This window comes from Strix aluco, chromosome 2 (assembly GCF_031877795.1).
Source record: "Strix aluco isolate bStrAlu1 chromosome 2, bStrAlu1.hap1, whole genome shotgun sequence".
Taxonomy (NCBI): Eukaryota; Metazoa; Chordata; class Aves; order Strigiformes; family Strigidae; genus Strix; species Strix aluco.
The window spans coordinates 79,079,930-79,107,268 of NC_133932.1; the positions used below are offsets into that span (position 1 = coordinate 79,079,930).

At 41.3% G+C, this 27,339-nt stretch overlaps 1 protein-coding gene across 6 annotated transcripts in view; it reads right to left on the reverse strand.

Annotated features, from left to right (window-relative positions):
* The window catches only part of FARP1 (FERM, ARH/RhoGEF and pleckstrin domain protein 1), a 210,992-nt gene that overhangs the window by 17,107 nt on the left and 166,546 nt on the right, over nucleotides 1-27,339 (reverse strand). For 4 of the 6 annotated variants that reach the window (XM_074815422.1, XM_074815421.1, XM_074815419.1 and 1 more), the window contains exons 14-17: nucleotides 14,531-14,721; nucleotides 12,617-12,706; nucleotides 10,286-10,419; nucleotides 439-520 (exon numbers count right to left, since the gene is read on the reverse strand). In XM_074815422.1, coding sequence (XP_074671523.1) covers nucleotides 439-520; nucleotides 10,286-10,419; nucleotides 12,617-12,706; nucleotides 14,531-14,721 — 497 coding nt within the window. The remainder of the gene's footprint in view (nucleotides 1-438; nucleotides 521-10,285; nucleotides 10,420-12,616; nucleotides 12,707-14,530; nucleotides 14,722-27,339) is intronic. The other 2 variants (XM_074815420.1, XM_074815418.1) reach the window with 1 other exon arrangement.

Below are 27,339 nucleotides of genomic sequence, written 5' to 3' on the forward strand. Positions count from 1 at the left end.
AGTGCACAAATGTTTCCCAAATCAAATCAATATCCATGTTATGGTCACTAGTCCTGCAATATCTTAACACTTATATTTGCATGCACAGATAGGTTCACTCGGGGTCTGAACACTCTCTTCAGCCATACAAATTCCAATGTTTTGCCTTCTTATTTGAAAGAAAAAAGAACTGGAAATTAAATGTTCTTGAACTTTTGTGTTCACTGTTCCTACATTTGGAGAGTAGACTGAGGAAAGGGGCTGGACAATTTAAAATCAGCTTGCAATTCTGAAATCTCAGGGCTCACTGAACGCTTGCTACTTCATCAAAGGAAACTTATAGCATAAGCCTTGATTACAACTGACAAAAACCAGCACAAGAGGCACTATCATATGAAAATGAAAAGCACAATAATTCCAATCCGTGTCAAAGCTTAATAGTTACAGGATGATTCTTACCTTCATACTCTGAATGTTCTTTAGCATAACATCTCCGATTCTTTGGTAATCTCCTTTAATGTGAGCATTAGAGCGGCCTTCCCTGTCAGCAACAGAAATATCACACACTTCAGTCATGCAATAAAATTGCATAATCACTTACAGGCACAGAAAGGAACTCAATAGCTCATCTCTTTTAAATTCCTGACCCCCATGCTCCTTCACTCAGAAGCATGAGAGGAATCTTCCTGACAGACATGTAATTCCCAGGTACAGTACATCCTTCACCCAGCTTGGCTTGCACTCCTAACAACAGAGAGGGCAGGCACTTAACAGAAGGATTAGACCTTTAAAGAAAATTGCTTGCGTTTTTAAACGCACCAGAGAAGGCTGAACATGGCTTGAGAAGAAGGAAGACATCAAAATCCCATCACAACACGTGGGCTCAGAGCAGAAAGATAATTCTGTTCAGAATCAAGGATTGCATGCCAGCACAGAATCCGCAGGTGTTCCTCCTCTGAAAAGCTTTCTGCTTGTGCAAGGGACAGTGGGACAAAAAAAAAAAAAAAATCCATCCAGCATCAGGGTTTGACTCATAAGTGTTATATACTGGCAGGAATTTTCTTTCAGTATGTCACTTTTGGTATTAAAAATGCAAACTGCTCCCTCCCACCCAGCCAGCTGCACTTGGGTGGGTGCTCCATTTGGGAGAAATCCAGTTCCTGATGAAAGAGATATTCCTGTTTGCTTCTAAACCCATGTGCGAGACAGGCAGGGATACGACACTCTGACTGAATCCAAACATACCTTTTGGAAAACTCAGGAGGAAAAATCATGAATATAAGAACCTAACTGTTACAGATCTGTTCCACCCAAGTTAGGTTTTCAAAAGAAAATCACTAAGGGGGAGTGTGGGGAAAAGCACTGTTCCCCTCCCCTTTTCAACTTCTAATACTGCATCTAAATTTTCCTGCAGCATGGCTTTTTATGTGCTGTCCTCAATTTTTAAAATTCAGTTCAACTCAACTCCCACATTGAGTATTGGGAGGCAGATCCAGTCCTGGTGTGAGCAACTGCAATTCAGCCAAAGAAATGCACCACCTTGGAAGAGGACAGAAATATAATCAAGCTCTAAATGAACCCAAGGATAACAGGACCTCTGTTTTGTGTTACTCTAAATGGATATACTGTTTTTCACCCACTTGCAGTAGCTCAAGAAAATTCTTCCAAGAAAACTCTGTGTGCAGTGAAGGAGTAAGTGGACAACCAGGTGGTAAATCTCTCCATTCCTTAGTACTAGCAATTTAGCCAGAGAGGTCCCACACTCATCAAATCATAGAGGATACAGCTGTTAGGAATATACTTTCAATGGTAAAACACACAGAAATTTTGTATTTTAAAAAAATCCATATTATTACATGAATGGATGCATATTCAGACATATATTTTGTTTTGTAAAGTTAAAAATGGCTATGTTCATGCTCTGTATGCTTTTCTAACTGGGAAATCTGGAGGGCTATGAATACCACACAGTAACATCTCCTATTTTATCCTTCAACAGACACAGAGGCTCAGCTGATAAACAAGGGATTGCTCCATGTTCATTTGAACAATATCCAGTTTCACAGGCTGTCTTTAATTATATCCTATTGTGTTAAGTCTCCCAGGCACTCACATGCTTATTTAAGCAAAAAACCCACAGTTCTCAACAAGACTTTTTGTGTTTTTTCTGAACCCAAAGGTTACAGCAGGGTAGGAAGTCGGGTCGTGTCAATGGTAACTTCAATTAGCATTGCCAGTTTTGCAAAAGCACTGCATTACATAAACGCTGCCATACTCCAGTTATGCCCAAGAAATGGTCTATGTTGCAAGGAACAGCAGAGGTATGTACAGATGTTACAAGACTAAAATTTCCACATTACCTGAGGATAAAAGTCCAATTTCTCTCTCCAGGAAACCTCTGCCTGTCAAGTCATCTCCCTCTATGCTGTTCCCTGCCTTTCCCTTCCCCCATGTCCTATCCATCCAGCAGTTCTCCCCACTGAGATTTCCTCTGAGAGGTTGTAAATAAAACTTTCCAGCCACTAAAGCTCTGCTCAAAGTGGTGCATATCAAAGTGCCCCCGACTGAAAACCACAACCATTTGAAGTCCAAGGCAGTAGCACCGCACTGGCAGGAAGCAAGGGAAAGTCGCCCTCCACCCGTGCAGCCAGCATGCAGCATCCCATCCCAAATGGTTCATGCTGCGCTGCTGCCACAATCCCAGAAATGTCAAAGCCAGATGAATTTGTGCTGCTGCCAGTAACGACATGGTATTCAGTAATTATCTCTAGAAGAATTCTTGCTTTATGTGTTATTCTCTAACTCTCTGGCACTGCTTGGATCCTTTTTTATGTCTCTACGTTTGATTTAATCTAATGGACTTCAGCAGTTTGGTACCTTTCTGTCTTACTGCCAAGATAAATATTAAGTACATCATTACAGACTGCTATTTCTAAATAGAAGTTGCTTTTCTGATCTCAAGGCTACAGTACAGGTTGGCTAGACACTTGTTGCAAATTTCTTATCTGCTAGCTAACTATTCAAAGGCTGACCCTACGCCTACCAAAGTCATAGTGAGTGCTTCCACTGACTTTACGAACTTCAGCTAATATTTAGTGCAGTTTGTTCACTGAACGGTCAGGTCCTTATTTCCTTATTTTCCCCTCTTCAGTACAGCCAGCACCGACTGCTTGCACAGCATCTCATCACATCAGTCACACGCAAAGCATCAGGAACATTCTTCTTCATTGGCTTTGGCCACAGACTGGTCCAAGGCTTTTTTAAAACAGTTCGAGGGCTTTGAATCTTACTCTGCATCTTGGCAGAATGACAAAGAGGGAGACAAAGGGGTTCCCCACAAGCAACAGCCTCTCTCCAGCTGCTGACTGAGCAGTGAAGAGCTGAATCATACAGGAGCCCTCAGCCCAGGCCAGAGACAACCTGTGCTGCCAGCAGATCCATACTGCTGCAAAAAATAAAACCCTAAGACAATCCAGAAATGGGATGGCCAGGTATTGCTCCTTCTTCCAGCCATTCTCCTTGCTTTGGTTATTTATTTCCATGCAAATGCTGTCTCTTGCAACAGAGATGATTTTCCCACCGGGGATGGTGCATAGGCATGGAAGCTGTGATGTGGCGCAGAGAGGCAGGGAAAGCTGAAGCCAGGCATGGGGGAACATGATGGCTTCACATCTGCCTCCTAAACCCCATCCTCCACTCCACCCCAGCTCTCTGCTGGGACTCCACAGTAACCCCTACACTACGCTGCCCTCTCCCCCAGCTCCTCAACATGCAAATCCCAAGGAAACAAGAAGAAAAGAAACCCCAAAAGAGCATCCAAATACACAGAATATTTGAATAAAAACCAAACACCCGACCCATCAGATGGTGTCTTACTGCTTCAACAGCCCAAAGCATAGCAGCAGAGAGTTCTCCCTGTGGTGTATGTTTTGAATAACAACACTCAGCTTGCTGGGGGGGAAGAAGCTGCTCATTTGTTGTGCATCGATGGCTAAATTGTTCTTTTTACTCCTTGTTTTCATGGGTCAATGTTTGAACATAGTATCTATCTGCCAGTGACAAGGGACAGAGCTCAGGGATTAGGCTTTTACAAATTTTTGTCAAAAGCTGATTTATGACCCCCAGCTCCATAGAAGATGTAGGAGCTGCTTTGCCCACACATAGCGTGCCTTCACTTCACTGACATTGTGTGGGGAGGTCTAAAGTCACTAAAAATCATGCTGAATAGTGGAGATATTATTCTATAATAAACTCATTTCCCATGTTTCTCCAAATAGTCCCTTTCTTTTTTACAGTACTGCAAGTGTACAATTGCGAAGAGGAGACCACTGACTTTTATACCTGATAAGAAACTCAGGCATTGCTTTATATATTACCAAAAATGGCCACCAGCTCAACTTACAGGGACTACGCAAGCAGCTATGTTGGATTTTTGAATTACATAAACTTCTCAGTATACATCATTGAAAAATGAATGGAAAGAAATCTCAAGTCAGCCCATACTATGCTCAGTCATCCAGGAACAGTAGTAGAAGAAACAAAAATTTGATGGGGATGGTAGGAAGGCAAAGAAGGGGAGAAAGATATCTCAACAGATTTGGTTTTTTTCCCAGGTGAACATGAAAAACTTTGATTGCAGCCCTTCAATTTCAGCGAAAAAAGTATCAATTGCTGCTAATTATATTTACAGTGTGCGACCTTCTATTACATGCTCATGAACAGCATGTCCCTCCTGGATAGTATCCAAAGATAGCTTGTCTTTGAGCGCTTTCTGAGTTTTTAAGACTCCTATTAACTAAAGTTCTAATATTAAGAAATACCTTAAACATTCCCCATTACAATTGCCTTTTAAATAAGAAGAACATTTTGTAACTGGAAAAGAAGAGCGGATAAAAGCAAAACATCCTCTTCCTTGCTCACACCCTGCTATTACACAGTGCCTCTTACTGCCCTGCCCATTCCAGATGACACTGCAGCTGTCCTTTCAGAAGTAAGTAGTGCATGAAACGCTGCTCAGAGCCCAGGAACTGTACTGCTGAAGCCATCAGAGCTTCCCAGAGTCCTACCAAGCCTTCGGCGAGTGTGCACACATTTAAAGACTTTGGGCTGGCTATCCCTGTTGTGGGGGAAACCCAATCTACAGCAAGCATGAGTCAGTAGTGCTTTTAAATGGTAAGAGATCAGAGCAAGTAACACCATCTCACAGAAATACTGAAAACACAACATTTCATACTTTGCTGTGGCACCTCCTCAGAGGCAATCCTGGGCACTCCTGCTGGAAGAGCTGCAGAGATGAACATAACATGGCTCTGGGGGTGACTAATGGATCCTGGACAAGCTATTTCTCTCCCACCATTTCAAATTCATTTGGGCATAGCATGACTCTAATCCCCAGAAGTACCCAAAAGTGACTTCAGCAATGCAAACGGTCCTCTCAAAAGTGAGCGCAATGCACAGGCACCAAGCCCCTCTTCATGTCTTTGTCTCAGGAATCCACACTGCGTGCCTCTGAGGTTTATATTGCAATACATACTTCATTTCTGTACATAGGACAAAGACACTTTTGAAACTGTCCTCTTCATCCTTCTTCACTAGGCACACAGAACCAGCTGAGGAGTCAGCATTCATGCATTTGAGAAGGCAGATAACGATTGTTGTCTTGTTTATATAAACTGTTTATTAAGCTGTTCTTCCTGACCGCAAGTACTGCTTCCCAAACAAAAAATGGTTAATAAATCAACATTTAGCTCATCTTCCTACACCTCCCTGAGTGCTTTTTATTACACATTTTCAAACTAGCTTTCATGAATCCTGATTGAGCGTTCTCCTCTCATATGCTAAGATCTAAGAGGGTTTTTTTGCAAATTACCAGCCGCACATTTCTCAGCCACATCTGGTAGTACTGAGTAGCAGCTTTCCTGAGAAGTGCCTGTGAACTGGGAGTCAAATTACTGGCTTTCCTGAAACAAGACAAGTCTGCCTGCATTTCTGGAAAATATGTAACTCTTTTTCTTCCTAGCACATGGATAAGGCCCAAAATGCGATTCACACTACCTGATAGGGCTTCCTAGGGCAGAAATGGCTATCCTGGCTTGCCCTAGCATTGCTCTTTGCAGTGCTTATCAGTTGACCAAGGCAGGAAATGTATGGTTCTCCATTTGCCACCTTCTGTCAGAATTTACAGAAAACATTTTGGAAACTTGGAATACAAGCATTTAAAGGGGTGTGGGAAGATGAGCTCAAATTTTTTGGCTGGAAAATGGTGCTCGTGGCCCAAATGAATAGCATATTAAACAGCTTAGACAAATGAAGGAGCAAAACCTAAGTGACTTCTCAGATTCAACTGGCAAGACGCTAATGGAGCATGTCACGCTCTGCCTGATCTGCCCACACCTCTTCCTCCTTGCCATAAAATCTCTCAGGCCCTGGGAAACATGAGCTAGCTTTAAGTCACTGAGATATGCTTCCCATGTTTCCTCCCAGAAAAAAGGCTTGGGCACTCCTGGTCTTGCACTCAAAGCCTTGCTGAGGGGCAACCTGGATGAGTGCTGGTAGCCAGGACCAAGACCTGGAGGCCTGGGTGCCAGACGCAGCTCTCCTGGCACTTGCTAACCAGACAGCCTGATGTGCCCTGTTGCCTCTCCCACCTCAGCAGCTTCCTGATCTTTTTCCTTCCTCCTCTGTTGCTGCACAAGAGGGCAGAGCCCCACGCCTGCCTGCTGCCTGCCTGCATCCACCAAAGCTCATCCTTCCTCTCCTCAAACCACAGGGCCTCCAGTGGGGTATATTTTCACTTTCTCCCAGAAACATGGTCAGTCTTGTGAACAGAGGGCTCAGCACAGTCGGGGCAACTAAAGGGATTCATGGGCTGCTTCACTGGCTCTGCAACAGCACAGGCAGAGCAGGAAACACTGCCCAGAGCACGGTATGACTGATCGTTAGGATGCTGTGCAATAAAACCACTGGGAATCTGCTCAGTTTCATGGCCAGAAAGAAACTCTGGCTGTGAAAAATGTAGCAACTTCCTATATTCTGCAGTTGGCTATTGGTGTCAGCATCAGTTCATGTCTTGTTAAAAACTTTATCACTTATGTACTAGACACTGAGATGTGCTGCTCTTCAGAAATGCAGTACTAAAGAGAAAAATGGGTGAATCGTGTAAAGAAACAAATCAGACCTGCCAGAATCTATAACTGGGTCAAAAGGATACCAGCTGCTAAGATGTTCAGAAGCAAACAGCCTGCCTCTGACAGAAGATTCAAACAGTTCAGAAGCCTTCGAGGAAGCCAGAAATGCTTTTAATAATGAGCACAACCTGAGCTTCTTTGAGCCAAATACTAAAAGTCTATAGATGTTTTAACAAATTAAAAGCACAGAGCCACCTAACATTGTTACATGCGATCCTCTCCAGCCTTGCTCTCCTCACAGCTCTTTTGCAGAGCATTAGCTTCAACGTGATCCAAGTCCTAAGAGACCAGGGAATGGCCTCCCATAAGAGCTTCCAACACGCAGCACAAAGGTTTGAAACAAACCTGAGACAAACACACTGCTGTCTAGGCAGAGCGAGCAGGCTGAACTGCACTTTAAGATGATAAAACCCAGCATCCTACTCACTAGGGGAACACAGATGACTGGTTGTGGTAGGCTCTTCCTTTCAGACAAAACACCGGGGGGCTTCCAGTAGCTTGCAGAAGTCCACAACCCTTTCATTCAACGGCCCTTTTTTTATAGGACACGCCACCCTCTGATGAATGCAGAGTATGCTCATGTCTCAAGACAAGCATCCCACCTTCCTCCCCCTTCCACCTGCCTGTAAATTTAAAAGAGCTAACATAAAAGAGTAAGATTTAAATGAGTTGGCTTGAATCCCGCCCACACCTGCCTGCAGCAGTGCCACCGGCTCAGTCAGGCCTGTGAGGAGCTACACAACTGATGCAGAGGCTGGGCACTGCTCTGCACTGCAGTGGTGAACGCAGCTGAAGCCTTCTGGCTGAAAACAGCCCGGGGCCAAAGACACAGGTACAGTCATGACAGTATGGACAATAAGCTAAGTGACCTTGATCATACAGCTGAAGAAGCTCCCTACCACATTGCCACCAGTTTCTTCTACATGCTGAGGGGCTGTTTATTTTTGTCACTCACTGTTTAATTAAATGTTAATCTCTATAGGATAGAGTTTATTGCTTGCAGCTTATCTCAGCATCTGTGGCATTATATAAAAACACCAACACCTCCAAAATAACACCTGCCAGCAAATCCGCCTCCCTTCCTAAGGCATGTATTCAGATCTTCCAGAACTTTAAAAACAAACACCGTCTACGACAGTGGAATTTTGTTAGGCAAACCCATGCTGTCGGTTGCAAACTGGATGCAGACCACGGGCAGGAATGTGACTGCTTTTCTGTCAAGTGAATCAGAGCAGACAACAGAGAATTCCCACTGGCTTTATGCTAACTGTAGAAGGACATGCAATAGCTGAGCTGACAAAGTCAGAATGAGGTGCCAGCTGGGACAAAGTTACCTCAGCAGAATATTTTTGAACAAATTTGGATTGCAAAGTAACTTCATAGCAGATCAGCACTTTACCATATCATAGGGTAACTGCAGTTTAAATATGATATTAGGAGCCTTAAACTGAGGTTTACTGCTTTGTGAAACTGTAGCCTTAGGACACAAGGCAAAGTTAGAAAACAAAAGGCTTACTCAGCTCTAAAAGAAGCTCTGGAAAGGAGAAACAAAATAAAACCATGGAAAGTCTAAAAGCCTAAATATTCTTTCTTTTAACATATCTCCCCCCCATTTACCACAACGCCACCTTTCCACAGCGGACTGTTATTGCAGCATCATGCATTTTTTTAAAAACATCATACCTGAATAAGAGGTTGGCATCCAGCTGTAATACCACCAAAAGGATATAGGGGGAATCTCTATTTCAACACACGCCCCAGAAATCAGCTCCCAGCAAGCTCCCTAGATTAGACTGGTCTGATAGAGAGCAGAACTTGGCCCTTCACTAACTGTATACATTTTCCTTTTCTCATCATGCACCCTTAACCCCAACTACTGTTAATCCTACACCATGGTTGGAGAAACAATCACTATTTTATAACATTTGAAAGAGCCTTCTTGGAGTACCTGCAATAAATGCTCCTTATTGAAAAGCAATTAACACCAGTAAGAATCCTGACTGGATTAAAGCAGTAGCAGCCCAATGAAAAAGGGGAGATATAGGCAGAGTTGCTGTGCAGCACATGCCTTAGGAGTAACCTTATGTCAAGCATCAACCACAAAGTCCTGGGTGAGGATGTCAGCTCTAAAGAGGCAGTATTACACTCCCCTCTTCCCAGAAAATACCCGTTAATTCTGGAACTGTGCAGGGTGGGTTTGGATAGCACTAGTCTGCAATGTGTTGTGCTCACATTCAGTGACCTTGCTCATCACATCACAAGAGCTAAACTCACACACTCTAAGACTGAGTTTTGTTTTTGTTTTGATTAATTAAAGAGGCATTAAACTGATTAGCACTCATCAGGTCTGCCTGCTCTGCTTTCACATGATTTTCCATTGTCATGTTTCTAACAGAAACAGAAAAGCTGGGCTCCCAGCACCAAAGATAAACTACCAAAAAATGCCTACACAGAGCAAGACAATCTAGTTCAGACAGGTCTAAATCAGAGCAAGGAGAGGGCTTCTGTGTGCTGCCTCTGCTCAGATATCAGTTGTCAAATGACCTAAGAGTCCTGCCAGGGAAAAATTACTCACTTCATACCTATTTCACAAAAATGCCATGTTTTACTGTCACTATTATGCTAAGGACAGATAATAAAGACAGTATTGTCTTCCAACACCCTGTCAATTTGTAGAGTGCACTGTAGACCCTGAGAGTGTCAAAACTGCAGTGCTGCAGAATAGGAAGCTGGTCTCTGAAATCCCCCAGCCTACACCTATTTGACAGAAACAGGACTTGGTCCTTTGCTGCCCCCTCTTTATTACTGATAAGCCTTTGCTTGCAACATGTTTTTCAGAAAAGCTGCCATACAGAAACACTGACGTTTGGCAAGAGAAAGCTCCATCCAGAATTACGATCTCATTTGCATACATCTGTACCTGACTGAGATATCCGAACAACAGTTTGTCAAGTAAACACGAACAAAGCATGATTCAATATACCCAGTCTCTTAAAAATCAACATCTGTGACTTTCACAAATGAATCACTGCAGTAAATCACAAAGAGTTAGCAAAAAGGGAATGCAAAGATGCTAAACTGCATGAAATAACACAGCTAAATAACAAACATAATCTTACCACAGAGCAAGTCTCTGCTCAATTTCCTTGAGAAAACCAGTGTGAAATTTGTGCAAAGGTTCGAAGTTGGAGAAAATGAGATTTCTCAGTGTTTCGGGCATGCAATCCTCTTTACTCACTGCACTCTGAAACCACTACAAAGAAAAAAAGAAGCAAAATTATCAGGGGGTGGAATGCAGCAGGTATGATCATTTGCTGTCTTTATAACCTAACCCAGTAAGGACCTTATTTAGCTGGCACTAGGAATACAATCCAGGCTACCGTTGACACTCCTACATACTGAACCGGTGCTCTTATCAGCAGTCAAGCCCAGCACAGTTAAAAAAACCCTCCCTTCCCCTTTGCCATCACTGATCAAATCTTGAAAATTCTTCTCAAGCCCAAACTGGTTAGTCAATACAAACTGAATCTGCAAATGCTGTAGGTGCAAGGGAAAGCATATTGCAACACTTGCAAATGTTCCAGTAAAACAAAAAATATGCTCTGCATTTTCTTTTGCTGAGTTCTGTCTGAAATCCCTTTGACAGGATTCAGTGCAGTAAGCACTCAAGCCCACGTTGCTGTGTGCAGATGGAGAACATCATGCACTTCGTAAAGTGAACAAGTAGAAGGACAGCACTTTGCATTTCTGAGACAAGACACTAGTAGAACAAAATAGAAGGCTCAGTGCCAAACACTGTTAAGACTGCAACAGGCTCCTGATCAGTTTTGCTCCATATTCTCTTTATTTCACCCTAATAGACCTATGGGTCACATAAAGCCATAGGACTAGGGGGCTTGCCAAGGTGGCACAGACTATTATCTTCAACATGATAATACTACTCACTCCTTGCTGCCCTGAAGGGTTCCAGCTATCTGTGGTTGGTTTCCAGCAATGCCTAGAAGGATGTTGGGACCATAGAAAGCTGTTACAACAGTCTTGATTGACACTGCATCAGCTGGAGCTGACCCAGACCTGGGATAAAGACAGATCCCTCCCAAGGCACCTTCTCCCCTGCTTTATCTCTGCACTGAGCACAGCTAAGATTGAAGAACTGCACACCTACCAAGTCTCAAAATTCATGCATGACACTTGTTCCTTCTACCTTTTCCAATAACGCTGGCTACTTGTTCACTCTCCGTGGCCTCCTGGGCCAGTCACCTGTGGAGCACAGCTGATGGGCCTGATGATTAGCTTACAGCCTCTTGGTGGCACAGCAATTTCAAATTTGCCTACAAGAATAAAGGCCAAGGTGGGAAATGGGGTTTAGCTCTGAAGAGCTAAATCTTTGTTTCTGCAGCACTGGGTGAAATAGAAGATGAAAACAGCATATCTGCTGTTGAGACTGCAGCAATGACCACCATCCCACAGAACCTGGCCTCTTCCCTTGTTGGCCCGGCCTCCCAGAAAGCCAGGGTAAGTAGGCAGTGGAGCCACAGCTATCTTGCTGCCTGTAACAACCATGCTGCTCCAGCCTACACTGGCTATGTCTAAGCTGGCATCAGGTCAACTGCATCTGCCATGTGGGCTCCTGGAACAGACGAGAAGCTGGGGAGAAGGTGTCTCTCCTTGGTTCCCAGCTGGTACCAACAGATTCTTCCCCACAGCATGTCCTCCTTACCACAACACTCAATGCAGAAGATGGCAACGCACCTCAGCAGAATTTCAGACACACTGGGCGATTAAAGAGCTGGGAGGTCTGGAGCTGGCAGCCCTGCTGAAATACCATGAGGGATTTCGGATCCAGTGCCCTTTTACAGACAATTGTTATTTAAGGCCAAATCTTGCGCACGTTACTTTTGGAAGTTAAACAAGACTGTTGGTGTGTGTGCAAAGAAGCCTTGTATTTGCCTTGGTGATTTTAACAGTCACAATCTGATCAGATGCTACAGATTAATGACTTGTCTAACAGACAGTTTTACTTACTGAAAAATCAAACTATTCAAATAGGTACTCCACAATATTTCATGTTAAATGGAGGGTGTTTGATCCAAGCGAAAACATTTATATGTCCCCCTAGGGAGCTACTTCAGTTTTAGGAGAAGTCATTGAAAAACCACAGGCTTTTTTAGTAATTGCAACCACAAAGTACGGGAGCAAGAAAAAAAATAACTGAACCGTGTCCCAAGTTCCTCAATCTGATACAGTTTTTGTAGTGTATGTTACTAACCACAGTACAAATCTCTACTTTCTGCTTTTTGTGTTCTTTCCTCCCTAGAACTCCCAGAGAATACCTACAGTGCAGAATATAAAAGTAGCATGGAACAGCTAAGATGTTAAATAGAGCAGATAGAATACTTCTGCTGACTAGAGCTTCACATGTTTCATGAGTAATGCTCACGTAAACATACCGATGTGATGACTTCAAGGTCCTTCAAGTATGTTCGTTCTGTGGTCGCTACTTCTTTAGCAATGAAGTAAGCTTTCTCAGTTGGGAATCTCTGCAAATTGCAAACACATTAGGTTTTCATCTGCTTTCCGTAGGAAAAAACTGCAGTCAACAATCACCAAGAGTTACAGACTAGTGACCCTTGACTGTTCCTAAGCCCTGAAAGCCCTGAAAACAATCCTTCCTTGCAAACACAAGAGAACAAGCACTTTCTATGGGTTCTTGAGAGACTTTTTTTTCTGCCAAGGTGATTTCTACAGCTTTGGGGTGATGATGTTCCTTTCAGCTTATTTCTCACATCTGGAGCAGGACACATTTTGAAGTTAACAAAGAAATCCTTTGTAGGCTAGATAACCATTTGAATCAAATTTGACAAATGTCAGATTTGGCAAAATGACAAAAATTCGTGTCTGATTATTTTAAGTTCCATCATCAGCGTTAAGAATCCACACTAAAAATACTCTCAAAAAAAAAAATCAAGTCCGTAAGATTTTCCTAGTGTGGCTGGACAACCTAACAGAGGGAGAGGGGAAGGATGTTAGGGTATGCTACAGGTTTCAAATTTCAGGAAAATAGCTCCCAAATCCTCCTGTGTTATCCAAGGGGCAAAAGTGGTTTTGACCTCTGAATTCTGAAGAACTAAAGGATCCCAATTAATCTTGCTCTGTGTTGCTCAGGAAGGAAAAAGGAAGAGCAAAACATCCAGAGATCTTTTGCTTCTATATTTCCTCCCTGAAGACCAATGATGCAGAGGATGCACTAGGAAGGGATGCAAGGGGAGACTGTGTGGGCATTTCCTAGTCAGTATACAACCCCATAGGAACCATCATCAGCTGGTATACGCAGGAGTCACCAGCTGCTGTAACTTGGACTGACACAGAGAATCCTGAGTCTATTGATTCTTGGCTTTTCTTCTCAAATTTCTGTCACATATCTTCTAACTATGCACAGTAGTAAAAGAGGTCTTCCTTACACATGCTTCCACTTTCCAGCAAAGCCATCTGAGTTCCTACCTTCTTCCTTCTGAGATGCTCTAAGCTCAAGAGAAAAAGCAGGCAACAGAAGGACAAGAGCAACTCCCCCTCGCCCTGCAGCACAGGAGGGACGAGCCAGAGGCACCCAGAACACCCTGGCTCTGACAGAATCACTTCTATCTTCAAAGAGCAGTTTTGGATGTGATGCTCCCTTACAGCTTTGCTGCAATGATGGGGCTGAGCCAAACACTCCCAGCTGAACGCCTCAGACTGTGGTTCAAAGAGAGCATTTTCTACTCCTACAACCAAATGCTCCCCATGGTGCTCCCAGCAGAGACAGACTGCAGAGCTTGGGTGGCACACTCCTGCACAGGCCCAACACTGTTCCTTTTCCTTCTGTCACCTGGAAATTTTCCCTTTGATAATACATTGGAGCTGACAGTTTTGTTACAGCAAACTACCAAACTCCCCGCCTTAAAAACGAGCTAGATTTATAGAAGACCCTGTCAAAACAAACTCTTAAGGTTGTAACCAATGGGTCTGGCCCAGATTTATCCCATATTAACCTTAGGACACAGAGGTACCTATCTGCTCTCTGCTGCTTAAAGAGGAGCTAGAGTCCCTAACTCCTTCATCTCTATTCAGGAGAACGAATCCAGGGCACTGAGCCCTTGGCTACAGCAGTTCTGAACTGCTCCAAGCTGTGTTTGGCCTCAGGAGCATAAGGATGCTCTTGGACACACAGTGACTGAGGACAGCAGATACCAAGTGACCGAACTCAAGTTATCTATGTGGATCTCTGATGAGGAAGCTGCAGGGGATCTAGATATTAGTCACTTTGACAAACAGCACTAGTTGCAACACAACATGAAGAGAGCCAAGGCCAACTGCTGCTGCTTTACCTTTCTTTTGACCTCCTCCTCATCATCAGTCCTGATGCATGATGGGTCATTCAGCAAAGGGCTGATCAAGGGAGATGACTGCTTAGCATCAGGGCTCAGGTTTGGAGATAAAGACATATTTGCCACCGATGGTCCTCCTTGGGAATTGATGGAAAGCTCTGAAAGGTGAGGGCTGCCAGTCAGAGAACCTGCTAAAAAAAAAATGGTAAAAGAGAAATCAGTTAGGACAGGCTCTCTCTAGAAAGTACCTGAAAGAGTTACAACCTTGAGTTGCAGCATGTGAAATTACACTACAAGAGACAGCCATCAGGGTCCTCAAACTAATCCAAATGGACTTGAAGCCAGAGCAACTGCATCCACTTGCATTAACCAAGGGACTGGAGTGTTCTTTTAGCTGATGAAACTGGCTGAAATTAGTGTCTCTGTAGGGAAGGGATCAAGGCGTGCATGACTGAGCTGCAGTATTTACTGCTAAATATCAAATTAATACCAAATTTTTCACCATTGTAATCCACTGTATGAAAGAAAATAAATACAATAAAGAAGTCACCCTAGGAGTGCCATTCTTTCTAGCAAACTAGAACTTCAAAGACTCAAATCAGTACTTCATAGGGAGCTACAGGACACAAGTTAGAACAAATTTATCTAGTGGAAGTCTAGAGAAGAAGAAACTATGACTTTCTACAGCAGTGTTGCTGCTAAGACCAGTCAGATCTAACATGAAGGGAGAAAACTACTAGTTCCCCAATTTCTACACACAACACGAGTATGTATATTATACCTTGTAGGTCTTTCCATGCTCCTCTGATTGTTTGGGATGGAAATGCTAATATTACATTTACATAAGAAAAGCAATACTTTTAATGCACAAAGCATGACAACTTTAGATTATCACAGATATAGTCCGATTTAATTTTGGATTAAAAATATTAAAGAATTAGACAATTAATTACACTTCCATGGATTAATATATGCTACATTAAATATTACTCATAGCATTTTGTCTTCTGGGAGGCAGCCAGACTACTGACTGCACAAAGGAAAGAGTTTGCCAAAATGTCCAGTGTTCTCCCAGTTATCCCTTCTTTCAAACCTCTGAAAATCTAAACCTGTTGTAGAAGATGGATCTGTCATCTGAAAGAACATTTACAGTCTGTACCGTTTGGGCATCATACATTAAAATCCAACCAAAAAAATGTGACAAGTTCTTGATTACCACAGCTAATACGCTGTCCAGGATTAAATGTAAAACACATACATTGCCATATATCATTAAGGTAAAATACATTTCACTATTGTGTTTATGTCCTCCCTAGATTATGATAGGTAAGTGCTCCTGTTGCTACCACACAGCTGGGATACTCCCGTAAACAGAGGCACCAATAAATATAATTAGGCCAGTGGTAAAACCTATTCATTTTCTGGAAGAACTCAATATTTATTGCTAGAACACGAATGTTTTCCAATTCCAAACCAGTTCATGTTTATATCTCATTCCTTTGAAAAGAGAAGGAAAAAACCAATACAGTTATCAGTTTACGTAATCATGACAGTTATGTAGCCTATTATAAATCAAATCCAAAGCAGTATTTGTCTGAAATAAAGGTCTGTATTATTACAGCTAGCAAGAAAGGATTTACCAACAGTTTCACACTAAATCAATGTTAAGTGAAATTTGAGAAAATGCCACAGCTTGTTACACAAATGTCAATTTTATTGACACTAGCACACAACTGTATACATTGTTTTCAAAAGAAATGGAATTCATCATTGAGAAATAGTGAAACAGATTAATAGCAAGTTTGTAAGGTTAAAAGTACTTAACTCTATGTTACAAAAGACATAAGAAAAGTGTTATCACCTCGAAAGTGGAAACAAAGAAATTCTGGCACTATGCCTGTCATATGACAGCGAATAAATGATTTGCACCTCTGTGAGAAGTTCACAGGCATTATATTCTAGAAGTTAAATAGCACCTATCTGGATAGATAGATATATTGACATATCTACCTACCTATTTATAATCCTACATCTAACTTGTGATGTACCGGAATTTTTATCAGTACAACTCAAGTATTTCAAACTATAAAATATCAAATGAACAATTAATTAAAAGACTTCCTAACCTACACTTGGAAGACACGACTTGGGAAAAATATTCTGGAAAGTGTCACAAAAAAACATGCCTGGTGGCTCACAGCATTGAGTATACAGCCCACTGATTAAAGACTCGCACATCGATACATCACTGACATTCTCAAAAGTTATTCTGCAGCAAGTTGAAATGCTGCATCCTCCTTTACGATATCAACATGGACATGAGCAGTGACCAAATCCAACCACCACTACCTACAAGTCAAGGGCTCAGTTAGACCCCATTCGCTAATATGCTGAATAAGTAAGAAATAAAACTAGGTATATGAAAGTGGCTATATTACAGAAGGGCCTCAAAATGCTGTTACATTAGCACATTCTGGGGCCTAATTATAACCAACACAGCCATAAAGATCAACACATTAGATGTTTTTCTGGTAAAGGTGGGAAACAAACTTGTTCTCCTGTGAGAAAGTCAGTAAGTTATGAAGAAATGAAAATGGAAGGTCTTCTCTCCCCCATTGTCAATCAATCAGGACATGTATCATGCTGATGGGTCATGGCAATGCTGCAAAGTGACTTTCATGGAGGTGAGGAACAAATAACTTGTATTAACCAAATGGTCTTTCCTTAGCGTTTCATCTGACCTCCTGCCACAGAAGAGTATATTCACACAGGCTCTACTCATCAACTACAAACTCCAGAATATAAACAGAAGCAGAAGGGAGAGGACCAATCTTATTTACAGGGTACTGAAATTTCTCACATTTTACCCTACAGGTGTCATTGACTGACAGGCAATTATTAGCATGTCAGTTGCCAGATATCAGGTGGTACTGCACAATACATCAGACACCTAAAAGGTTTGCAGCTGGTAACATGGAATTGTCTTTGCTCATATTTCAAGTGATTTTTATTTAGATTCAGACCTGGGCCATCTTTCAAATATAATGGAGCCAGCTATATACACACAAACCAAGAGACAAGTACAAAAGGATGTTTATCTAAGGATTGCTTAAGCACATACTAAAATTATATCCTTGGTGGAGCGGGTAGGAATTAAGCATGCACTTCAATTCTTTTCTGAGCTTGGGTTTAAGAAGAGAAACAAACACTGTTTGATGACAGTGGCAAATAATGAGAATGCACTTTACCACGGTATGCCACGTTAGCCCATCAGTGCCAAAATACCTGGAGTGGTTCTTAGTTCCACTGAGCCAGTTTACTCTCCAGGCATTGGGGAGAGGTGCTGCAGTAGGGAAGGTGACAGAAAAAGTAAACCTTGATTGAAATCTAACTTGAAAAAAATCTACAAAATGCCAATGGCATTTTACATGGCCACAGGACATTAAACTATGGGTTATCATCCTAGCTTTACATGTGTCTCAAACCACTCCCCATCAACATACAAGTTCCATGTGCTAAGTAAAATGAACCCAGTGGCTAAAATCAAATACTTAACAGCTATACCTCTGTCAAAACACACATCACAGATGCTTGCTGCAATTTGGTGGTGGGAATGCAGGGGAGTGCTGGCAAGCGGTGGGTGCCCAGCCGGAGAGGGGCAAGCTGGGCTCTGTACGTGGCTGGCAAGCTGCGATCCATCCCACCAGCAGTATCTGCTTTGCTCCAGGCTCCCGTCATGCCCAGATGTTAACCCACAGGGACTGGGGCTGAGGTTGGCACCTACGGAGCCTTGGGCTGGCTGAGCTACACCACTTTAAAATGCAGCTAGTACCAGGAAAAAACATTCAAATCAGTACTTTTCAACTGATGAAGTCTCTTCCAGACGTCAATTCAAATCATAGACAAGCTGAACTGCCTGCTGCCTCCTTCTTTGCTGACTACATAGACAGCATAAGATAATCTGAAATCCTTGGTTAGAGACTTTAACTTAACATGGGAGGGCTTCCCTTTTTGTGAGGAAGACAAATGGGACTCAATGTATCCTGAAGACACTCCTCCTCTATTCCTTTTCTCCTGAAACTGTTGAATAACACACTCAGGCTATTTAGTGCGCTGCATATGCTTCAAAAGAAGCAGTTCCCATCCCTACACACTGTGTTTTAACAGCGAGGAAGAGTACAGCAGCGTTAAGATGCTCCTGGGTATGTTCCTCCTCTGGGAAGTACCAAGAAGTGAAAATGACTCAATTATGGAAACTGAGAGGAAACATCAACCATTACTAAGGTCAACTGAACTTCTGCTGGAAATTCATGTACAGCTACAGTGGTCACTAACTCAACTGTTAAGGGTTATATTGTTCTCAAGGTTTATAGGTTTATTATTAAAGATTAAAATGTGTTAAGAGCCAGAAAAGCACCTTTCTCAATACCTGAAACGTTGCAGGGCTTATTCTCTCTTAGGTAAGCTCCACAGCCTGCTCTGCAGTCAGGGGAAGCTTGTGACATCCAGATCATTGTTACTCTGCTTTCAGGGCAGATGAGTGTTCTCTAAACTCCAGTCTGGTAGATGAAACCCAAGCTGTTGCCCCTTTGTCCTTGGCAATACTGAGCATATCACTTATGAAGACTCTTATTGAAAGAAAGTATCTGGCAGAGCTGCTGCTGCTGTGGCCACAGAGTTAGGTCTTGCTTTATCTTCCACAGTCACAATGGTTGCATACCTCTAACCTCTACCTAAAAGTTTTGGTCAGAGAAAGATGCGTAGTACAAAAGGACATTGGGGATAGATAGCACCAGATGAAGTGGCCGGAGTTTTCATATGCACTTCACTAATGACTGAAGTACCTTAGACTGGAGAAGAGTTTAATAACGGTGTCCATCCCTTCTCTCCCTGGCTGTGAACCAGGCACAGCTGCACTGCTGAACTAACAGAGTTATGGGATGAAGATTCTGCTCTGCTCTCCCTCAATGTAAGAACAAAATCCCACCGACTTTCAGAAAAGCTTAAGAGGGACCAGTTCATCAAGCTGCACTTCTATTCCTCATTAAACAAAACAAGCTGGAGTGCTGGATACAGCTTGTTAGAATTAAAGATCTTGAAAAGTAGTTATACATCAGCCATAAATTTGTGTACAAACATCCCTAAACACAGTACCAAAGAATTTGAGGAGGAACAGGAAGGAGAAACAACTCAGGAAGAGATCCCATATCACACATAAGGAGTGGCAGTGAGTGGCAGGGGTTTGGGAGAATGGTGCACCTCCTCAATGAACCGATTTCCTCATATTTAGGACAAAGCATCAGCCAGCAAATGGACAGAACAATTAAACCAGTGACAGTTTTACAGCAAAATACCAGTTAGAATGAGTAAAAGCCTTCAGTACAGGTAAAACTAAAAATAATAGAAAAAAAAATTAATTCCATGCATACACAGTTAAATGGCTTGACATGCTTATAGTCTCATCAAGCTTGGTGTTGGTTTAGTAGCCAGCAACCTTTCCAGGTGGTAAAGGTCCATGCTTTATTGGTATACTGCAGTATTAGACAGCAGTGAGTGTGAAATCAGACAGTAACTGCTGTTGGCCTACATCAGGGCATACTCACATCTTAAGAACAAAGAGCAAACATTACAGCCTGGGAAGAATACATGGTCACTGGGCATCAGTCCTTTGTCTAGCCTTGATCTTTCCAGACAGTAATAGAGCAACCTACAGAAGGATTCCCGGCTGTACTCAGCATTAGGGTTGGTTTGCTTTTATTTGTTTGTCTTTAAATCAGCAAGACACAGTGCTACAACAGAATTGAAAACGTTCAGCCCCCATGTAGGCTTATACCACAGATACTGTCCATTTCAACAAGACATCTCCCCAAGACTGCAGTGATCCTGCTTACGAGCTATGGCAGACTAGCTTGATCATCGTTGGGTGCAGCCTTCATTAGGAAATGAAGGGCAATCCAATTGTGCTCAATGGAGCCCAAATGCCCTGGAAAACAGACCTTCTTCCCCCCTCCCTCCATTCTTCTGCTCCTCAACACAGTATGGTTTCTCAACTTGAGACTCACAATCTGGAGGGGGTTTTCTCCAATTCTGAGGTGAGGAGTGCTCTATGAGACAGGATCACTGTAATAAGAGGAACTAGGAACTCCCAATACAAATAGGTATTTCTGCAATAAAAGGACATTGAGACAGTGCTCCAAACAATGCAAGGAACAGAAGATACACCATGCTTTGAGGATAGACAGAACATTGAAAAGGCTTTTTCTCCCAGAGAGGTACATGCTGACAAAACAGTGCATACAATGAAACAAAAAAATGTTTCTCTTTAAACGGTATTAAACAAATGACAAAAATGAGAATGAAATCCCCAGTATTTTCAATTTAAAAAATTAATTTTGACTGCTCAGATTTATTAAAAAAATCTATGCATGTGCACACACAATCAGGAAAGGGCTGGATAAGTGAAACACTGCCAGGCTCATGAACTTTTGTTAGTGGGTCCAGGTGAGTTTTTTAGCAGGAAAGGGAGAAAATACGGATTCAGCTAATCAAAGACTTCTAAGTGCCTCATGTAAAAGTAACAGGCATGAGCTCTAACATTCACTGAACTAAACAGAGAGACCTACCTCTGATTTTGCTGTAAACTATCAAAGGCAAAAACCTGTTTTCTTCTCAAAACAGGATTTGCAGCATTTTAAAGCAAGCATCTAATCTAATTTTAACAAGCTTGAAAGCTCTTGAATCAGAAAGCATTCATTTTCCTTCAACCTTCCACGTTCAGTCAGTGACAGCTGTATCATTACTGGTTTTCGAGATAATTTTTATCAGTAGAAACTGTGAATTTTTATGGTTCTCAGGGGCCAAAACTTTACAAAAAAATCATCAGTAAAAATTATACCTTAAAACTCCAATCATTCTAGAGCAAACTAAGTATCATCATGTCATACAAATTTATGATCCTAAAGTCTTTACCCCCTTTACTGTAGTAACACCACCATTACTTACACTCATACTTGTGAAAAACGTGCCTGTGAATACGCAGCTCAGCCAGACGCACAGGATTTCCAGATCTCATAACATTTCAAAGAAAGTGCTCACTGCTTTTAATAACAAACAACATGAACCAAGCTTATTCTACATGCTCTTTATACACCACAGAATTAGAACAGAAGACAAAATACTCTAAAGAACTGCTACATGTCACCCAAACTAGGCTTTTTATTCATTTGATGCCTTTGATTTTTAAGTAGAAGCCCTGTATTTTAAAGTATCAATGGCACCACGCAGCCTAACCATAGCTAGGAACGTAGAAGATGCCTTTGCTCATGATCCACATGTTACACAAGAATTATTTCCCTTATAAATAAGTATATAAGATATGTGCCCTTGTCTAGGCATATTTCAGCAACTACAGAAATTACTGAAACAGAAGAGGAAAGATTTTATTAATTTTAAATTTCCTTCCTTTCTAGAACCTGACAGCATGGGCAAAAATTTCTCCTAATGTAGCTTGACTGAAACCAGAGTCTGCTGCTACCCACATTTGAGAAAAGTTACACATCAGTCTAATTTTTGGGACCTCCTGATGTTAACACTGTGCATCAGTCACAATCAGAAACCCCAAAATCATCATCATCAAGCAGGAGACACCAACAAGCAGGTGGGTTTCTGACAAAAGTACTGTTCTCCTACCACTTGTGTCTGACAGCAGCTAACAAAAAAAAAAAGCGTTACTGGAAGACTAAAAGGGACTTTGGCTTCCTTCACTTTATACATGCCTGAGCAGAGAACCTCTTTCCTTCACACTCGCTGCCCTTTCCAGCCAGTAACAACCATGCTGCTGAATGAGGTGGTTCTCCAGAGGTCCACGTCCATGTGCACAAAGGTAAGTGACACCCAACTCCTTCACACATGTGTGGAAGTCAGGAAAAACTTGGACCGTTAATTTGTTTTTCATCATTAGAAGTTAAATTGCAGCAATTAAAATTTCATTCTAAAGTCACCTCTGACAGCAGTCTAATGCCTCATTATAACAAATGACACTAGTTAAACAGACATGGTATTTGACAGAATTTATAGGTCAGACATCCTGTCTTCTGTTGAAGAACTGTGCCAGAAATAGCCACAATTCATGGTAATTGCATATAAATCATACTGATGAGATCTGAATCAATTTTTCAATATTCAAAATCAGATCTGCTTCATCAGTTCAACTGATCATCACAATTCTTGCTCTCTAAGTACCCTAAGAAACTACTGGGGCTTTAAACTCTCAGGAAAAAGAATGGAAAGCATGCTATGCCAAAGGAAACTGTAAATAAATAAGGCTAGACATTGTTAGTGTGCTTAAGATATTCCCTATTCTTCTCTTTTTTCTTGTCTTCCCAACCCTGGAGCCCCCCAGAAGAAAATTCTAGTTCATTATAGAGACTCTGCATGTGCGTGCGCTTATCATGGGACAGAAGACAACATAATCTGAAACATCTCTGCTTCTTAGTGAAGAAAAGGAGGAGCTATAAACAGGTTTTAGATCTGTCTAACCCATTTTCCATTTGACTTTCTCTGGTCACCACCAAGTAATTGCATGTACTATAGATAGAGAGGCCAGATAGGAACTTTTGGCATGAATACTACTGCTTCAGAATGAATACCGCTGCTTCAACTAATAAAAGCTGCTTCACAAACATCTGTGCAAACAGAAACCAGCCCTACAAATAATCAAAGGGGAAAATACAGGTCCTGAAGCAGTCTGGTCTAATAATACTGGCCCTATTTAGTGAACTAATTCATAAACCATTGTTTTTTCACCCTTTACTGGGTTCTAATTATTATGCTCGTCATTGCCAATGCTGCTCTGTCAAGGAAATTCTGTCTAATTTTGCATGCCCTTTAACCTTGAAGCAAACTGGTAGATAGATCTAATTTTTCAAATTATTAACATGCAACTCTCATTATGCTCATCTGTCTACTTTATAACTGATCTCAGCTCCACATAGCTCACATAATGTACATGCAAATACAGCAGACCTTTCAGTTACATGTTGACATTTTTCAGCTACAGAAATTTCTCTTCCAGTTTTTCTTTGATATATTTGTCTTTAGCGTGCACTACAACGGTTAATATGATGGTACCTTTCAGGCAGGTCTGTGAGCTATGGGTGACTTCAGACAATGGCAGCACTAGGCGCAAATCATCTTCAGATAACACCCCTCTCTGTCATGCACAAGGAGTATGTTTGATAGGGTATATGGTCTTAAACTGAAAATAGTGCAGTCTAGGCTATTCAGATATCAATTATTCAAAATTCCATACCTGCAATATCCTACGCAGGTCCTGGCTGCTACATCAACTTGCCACTATCCACGCTTCCTTCATCTAGTCAAATTTATTCTCAAATTTTATATCCCAGGTCACTGAGGAAAACTAGATTCCAGGAAAGACTGATATGAAAAAAATCTCCAGAAGATCCCCACAGAACATTCCAAGTTTGAGCTGCTGCTGAGCTGGAGAAAACTTAAACTTGTCGGACGTGACTTTTCTGCTGTCATTGTAGCAGATGACTGAATGTGGTCAAGTAGCTGGAATAGCAAAGAAAGAATCAGAGTGCCTTTTATCCATAGACTAACTACATCTGCACATATTTTGGGACAAATGCCTAAACTGCTTTTGCCACTAGTCTCCACATTCATCCAACTATGTGGACAGAGTTGGTTCAGCACAGTGATAAGCCGTCTGGACAGTCCAACTAGAGGCTTCCTCCACATCCTCTGGAAAGAGAGGAGATGGGGGGCTCAGAACTACTCATTCAGAGTAGACGTAGCTGCTCGATCTTGCTGGGATTAGGCTCCCTCGTTTGCAGCAACTGCCTAAGGATATCTGGGCGTTTACTGAGTATGGGATTTAAAATCTAATTACTGAGAATAAAAATTTAGAATGGTGAATCAAAAGTACCATCATCCACACTCCAAAATCTACTGGAATTGGTGGGAGAATCAAATCTTTTACTCAGTCTATAACTACCTCTGTTAAGACTTGAGACACAGGTATGCTTAGCCCACTGCTGTTGACCAGTGTATGCAGAGTAATCAACAACTGCAACAACTAACTTGAACTGAGAGGCTCTTCTTCCCATGTGTGCTTTGTGAACTAGAACAAGAATTCCCCCATCTCATCTCATCTGCAGTCTTGCCCCAAAGGTTTCTGTTCCTTCCTCTAAGGCCTTTCTGTATTTGTCCCACAGAAACAAACTCCCAGATGAATTCGAAGGGACCTGTTCCTATGTGAAAACATCAGTTTAAAACTGCTCTCTCACTTATCATTCTTGGCAAACACTCATATGAACCACATGTCTGGTGAAGGAATCTGGCCCACAGACTGTTTTCAATTAAATGCTTGTCTACTGATATTAAACGGAACTTCAGTGGCATAAGAATGCTGCTAAAATGATTCATCCTAAATGAAATTATTTCCTATGTACTTTACAAACTTTATTTCTTCAAACTGGAAGAATTCCACATGTGTTAAAACAGCAACTACTTAAACATTTAAAATTGAAAAAATGCTAGATGACAGAAAATAGTTGGAGAAAAATCCTCATATTTAATTTTTGAGGATAACAGTCAAAAGGGAAAAGAAAAGCTGTTGAGATACATTATTAGCAACCAGGCCAAGTCCAGCTACCAGCACGTCAGTTTTTATAAAATTATAAATCCATTATCTTTGTAGGCATATGAGAGAAGAAATCAGGCCTGAAAACATTATCTGAAAGAATGGAAAATAGTAAACACCACTTCTAAAATCCAAACAAGAGGAAATCTATTCACTTAAGTAGCAGAAACAACTGCAAATACTTTTGTTGAAAATCCATTACTTGAACTCTAATCTTACTGGCTAACAAAGCAATTAATTAATCTGTCCAGATTGCTATTACTTTACTGTATAATATAACTACTGGTACTTTTGCTGCACAGGCAGCAAAAAAATGAAAAGAACACTCATGCACCCACTCTCCATGCTCACGCTATCTGCTAACGCGGGCTTCAGCTACTTATATTTCATCTTAAATATTGAGAAGTTCAAGGCAATTATTTTACAGCTATTCTAAATCCAAAACACAAACCACCTTCTTTTAGAATAATATACAGGCAAGCTTTCCCCTAATTATCAATCTTGCTGTTTCTAGATTCATGCTTTAAACTACAGGAACAAACAAGAACATTCCCTGTCTCCAAATACCACTGTCTAAAGAGATGCTTTAAATCATTCCTGTTCAAAAATGAGGTACCTAATCTTTAAGAAAACCAACACACTAAAGGAGATGAGAGTTAAACCTTATATTTACACAAAGATATATTTCACTGCAAAAAAGTAAAGTGTATGACAAGACATGCCTAACTACTGTAGGTATCTTTTTAAATATCCTTCACTCAGATTAAACTCCGTTAAAGTGTGCATAGACCAAGGCATTAGAAAAATTAAAAAGACTTCTTATGTTATTATTTTCATAAAAATGATTTTGAAAATTTTATATTGTCTAGATTTACAAAGTCCTGTAACTTGTTCATCGGTACTTATGTGGGTGGATTCATCACTGCTGCATGCATGTACTGCATGATACAGATCACTGCAGGTGATCTGCAGTCCAGTCAGTGCTGTTGTTCATCACTTAAAATTCTCAGATTTAGTTCCCTTCCCCCGCAAGAAAAATATATAAGAGTTAAAATTAAGGCCAGTGTTAAAGAGCACGTCTTGTTTCCCAGCTCTAATAACTGCAGGAGACTTTTCATCTGAATTTTCTTAATTAACTCAAGAGAAACTAAAATCAGATTTTATTAGGATACAGCCTTAATTCTCAATACTTTTAGCCTGTGAAAAGGAAGTTTACAAAGAATTAGTCTCTTTGTCCTTCTGCACATGTGCCAAAATCTCACTATTCTATGTACAGTATAGAAGACAATCAGCCTGGACCCCAGCTAGTCCCATCACTCACTCTGTCAGGGGATGAAAAATTTATGAGGTGGCACTATTGAAAAAATAGTCTATGACAGACTAATTGGATCCTGTACAGATAAAGACTTTTCATGATCAAAGCAAAAAATAAAATTAAACAGCCACCACCTCCAAACCCCCCACCAAAAATCACCCACAACAGAACTTTGATGTCTCCATAGTAATTCCACTGAAAGAATAAGGGGAAAAAATCTCTTGCAATTAATCTTTATACCACACTGATAAAGGATAGAAAGGACTGCCCTGAAAGTCAAACTCATACCACTCTTCATTAGAGCTCTTTCAATCTAAGTTTCTTTTCCACTTGAATTATATCTTTCATCTGGTTCTCTCTCTTGCCCAAGGAAGAGTTTGGGGTTTCAAAATCTCCATCACCAAATCAGCCTGTTGAACCCACTGAAGAAAAAGCCAATACTGTCATTGTTCCTGTATACATGCCTAATTTCTATCCTCAGTTCATCAGTTAAGATTATAAAATGGGTTATGAAGATGAGTAGACCAAACACATTCTTGCTATGAAATGATTTTCCAGCATATTTCAAGATTTCAGCAAGTCTTGGTCTTGAATATCAAGCTGCCTGCATTTGGCCGTAAGTTTAAATTTTTTTCCCCTAACTCTGTTGAGGCACTCATAAGTTTCTCTCCTTATATGGGAGAGAAAAAAAATTGTAATAGACATACAAAAGAGCACAATGTACCTACTTAATTCCATTTTTGTTTGTTTTGTCAAAATAACTAGTCAAGTGTCAAAGAAGCTACAATACATGACTTCATACAAAGAATAAGTGAGTGCATAAAGTCT